Below are 3,331 nucleotides of genomic sequence, written 5' to 3'. Positions count from 1 at the left end.
CGAACAACGGCGGTTGGTCCCGCGCGGGACGAGACAGCCAATCACGCGCGCTCGGAACAGCGCGGCGAGAACACACTCGTCGAACTTTCGCTAACGGATAGTAATTAACTCAAAAGCAATACAACCAAAGATACCCGGTGACGGCAATGCCGTCGTCGCGGTCCCGATGCACAATTCTCTCGAAGACGCGCGACACGACAACGCACCGATAACGCGGGCGGTCGTGTGATCACGGCCGTAACACGACTCGCGCACGTGCGCGAGGGCTTTGCGGCTTCCCGGGAAGCCGGTCGTCCGCGAGCTTCTACGGCGGGACAGCCAACGTACACGCGGCAGCCGACAGCTGGGTGCCTCGAGAAGGTCTCACGCTTGAGGTGGAGAGCCCACCAAACACTAAAAAGGTGCGTTCTATCGCCACGCGGCGGACGCACCTGCACACTAACCCAATGGCTCCACCTCAGAGCGCGAGTCAGTCGGCACCGGCAGCTTGTGGCTTTACACCGTCTCAAGAGGGTCACCTCGACGACGATCCGGTCCTCCGTTGGTCCCGTGGACGCCTCCGCAGGGATCGCCAGGCCGGGCACAGTTCCGATAGCCAAAATCCGGTAGCTCGCTCGCCGATAACACTCGCTCGGATTCGTCCCGCACGCGCTCAGTTCGCCGGGTCGCACGCAAAAGCCAAGAGGATCGCGCTCGATGCGCGATCGATGAGCGCTATCCCTCCTACAGGGTGCGCGATATCCTTGCGCCTAGCGGCGCGGCCTATCAGCGGCCGCCCTTATCTAGCCGTGACGTCACGGCAGCGCAGTGTCGGGTCTCCGCAGGTGTCGTGCGGTCCCCGTCGGCATCCGATATCCTCGCCGCTCTCGTCGTCCTCGCGGATGACAGCAGCAGTGATTTCCCGCGACGATTCTTCGCCGCTACCCTTCTCAATGGACAGCCGACATTCGACGGCCCTTGTCCTGGCCGTTCGTCCGCCCTGGCCTGTCCCTCGGCTGCGCCAATTGCGAGCCTCTTTTACGTGGCGCATATCTGTCACCACGTCGAGTCTCGTCCTTCTCTCCGCCGTTGGTTTTCCGTGCGCCGGCCCTGGACGATCGCCTTCTCCTTGTCCTGCTGCTGCCCATCCTCCTCGCTGCTGCTGGTCCTTAGGCGACGTTTGTCGAGGTGCCCGCGGATACATGAAATAAGCCGCGAATAAATAAATGAAATCAATACGCGCCGCAGTCCCGCCGGAGATTTCGCTCTCTCGCTGAGTGCCCGACCTGGTCTTACGCGCCTCCTTGCGCTATGCTCAGGACGAAGTGGCGAGGCAGATAAAACTACCACGTCACAACCCCCCCATGCCAAGCGGGACCGTGCCGGTCCAGATGCCCCTCTGCAGCCACGAGCTACCGAGGAAGGCGTCTCAGAGCGACCGAAACCTCCAGTCTGTCGGCTGCGATATCACCAAAAAAAATCAGACGGCACAACACCAAAAAAAATCTTACCGATTCGCAAAGAAAAGAAAATTGTTAACCAACCAAAACGGTCCAGATGACCATACCAAACAACAGAAAAAAATCGTAACTGTTAGGACGCGGCCAGGGAGACATGGTCATCCCCTGGCTATTCGCTCTTTCATCTCGCGATCCCGCCGCTTCCGGTCCCGGACGATCGGCTCCAACGCGTTCCTAAGTCTAGCGTGCGCTTTCGCGTCGGCGACCGGATGGGATATGGAGAATGGAGACGGAGCAGGGCGCATTTACACCAAAACCAAAGACAGTAACGTATACAAAATAGGCGTTTATTAACGAGCCCCTCGCCAATCAACAAAAAAAAACAAAAACAAACAACAAAAAAAAACGATATCCATTCGGGTCCGGGCGGCCGATAGCCGCGGCAAGAGAAAGGAAGGGGTCCGACTGGCTTTCCCCCAAACAAAAAAAACAAAAAACAAAAAGGCGAGTCAAGCGCAAACAAAAGAAAAATAATATGTGTGACTAGGTAAGCCTAAGCTTCCCCCGACAGCAGAAGACGCGAGAAGACAGGGCAAACGCCGGCGCGTCCATCCTCCTAGACATCCAAAGGCTCATGGTAAGGCTTGAGGTCTTTCACGTGGACCTTGCCAACAATCCCACCCGTTAGATCAGCCAACTCGTAGACTACTGGTGAGAGAATTCTTCGAATAATGAACGGGCCATGGAACTTCTTGGCTAGCTTCGCTGAGAAGTGTTGTGCCCCCGCCGATAGTACGTGGTACCTCTTGAGTACCTGTTCGCCTACGTTAAAGGTGACCTCGCGCCTGTGCCGATTATAATACTTAGATTGCCGCTCTTGCGCGGTTTCCAAGTTTTCAGCGACCCACTCCCGTAACGCTCCCATCTTTCCCATATGTTCGCGCCACTCGGCGGGGTTCGCTTCCTCTATCTCGACACCGGCGTCGTCCGGTTCGCGATGCAAGCCGACCGGTAGCGGTTCTCGACCGTAATTAAGGAAGGCGGGGGTAGCTTGTAGTGACGTATGGTGTGCGGAATTGTACGCAAATCGAAACTCGTTAATGTGCACGTCCCACTCGCGGTGATCTCGCTCTACAAAAGCGGTGATCATGGTTTTCAAAATGCGGTTCACCCGTTCGACTGGGTTTGCCTGCGGATGATAAGGCGGCACTGTCGTATGGTAGATCCCATACTGTTCCGACATTGCGCGCAAATCCCGATTTAGGAACTCTGTCCCGTTGTCAGTTAGTAATACGCGCGGCGCGCCCTAACGAAATATCACCATCTCCTCGATCGCCTCCCTAATCTTGCGACCGGTAGCTTTGCGAAGTGGACAGCACTCTATCCACTTCGTGAATAAATCCTGTACGACGAGCAAATACGCGTGACCGGACTTACTCGTCGGCAACGGTCCCATAATGTCCGCGGCGACCACCGTCCACGGCGACTCTATCACGCGCTGCCCCATTAATCCGGCCGGTACGTCTTGTTCAACCTTGACTATCTGGCACACTCCGCAGCGCCTTACGTAATCCGCGATGTCCCTAAGCATGCGCGGCCAGTGATACCTTGTCGCGATACGCTGGTACGTTTTTTTACCCCCAAGTGACCGGCATGCGGTGAATCGTGGTTTTCCCAAATGACGGCGTGGCGCGATTCCCGAGGTAACACGCGCCTCCATCTATCTCGATCTTCCCCGACATCAAGCGCGATTTTCTAAAGTACATTTCGCCGTTAAATATTCGCCATTCTGGGTAACGTCGCGGGTGGCGTGTTATTTCCTCGACCCTCGAGTTATACCACGCGTCATTCGTCACGATAGCGGCGCAAAAGTCGATGTCCTCATCCTCGTA

General features: G+C 56.4%; 1 protein-coding gene across 1 annotated transcript; it reads right to left on the bottom strand.

Moving 5' to 3' along the window:
• Positions 1–2,055: 2,055 nt before the first annotated feature.
• Positions 2,056–2,682, bottom strand: LOC120358752. The gene has a single exon (XM_039454003.1). It carries the CDS (start codon positions 2,680–2,682, stop codon positions 2,056–2,058), a length of 627 nt encoding a protein of 208 aa, XP_039309937.1.
• Between the last annotated feature and the right edge of the window lie 649 nt (positions 2,683–3,331).

The sequence above is a fragment of the Solenopsis invicta genome, chromosome 10 (genome assembly GCF_016802725.1).
Source record: "Solenopsis invicta isolate M01_SB chromosome 10, UNIL_Sinv_3.0, whole genome shotgun sequence".
Classification (NCBI taxonomy): domain Eukaryota; kingdom Metazoa; phylum Arthropoda; class Insecta; order Hymenoptera; family Formicidae; genus Solenopsis; species Solenopsis invicta.
Note: the sequence above shows the minus strand (reverse complement) of the source record. Positions and strands in the feature narration are given on the sequence as shown.

Excerpts from the sequence above, each read along its gene's own strand:
- LOC120358752 (XM_039454003.1), bottom strand. The coding sequence starts at position 2,682 with ATGTCGGAACAGTATGGGATCTACCATACGACAGTGCCGCCTTATCAT.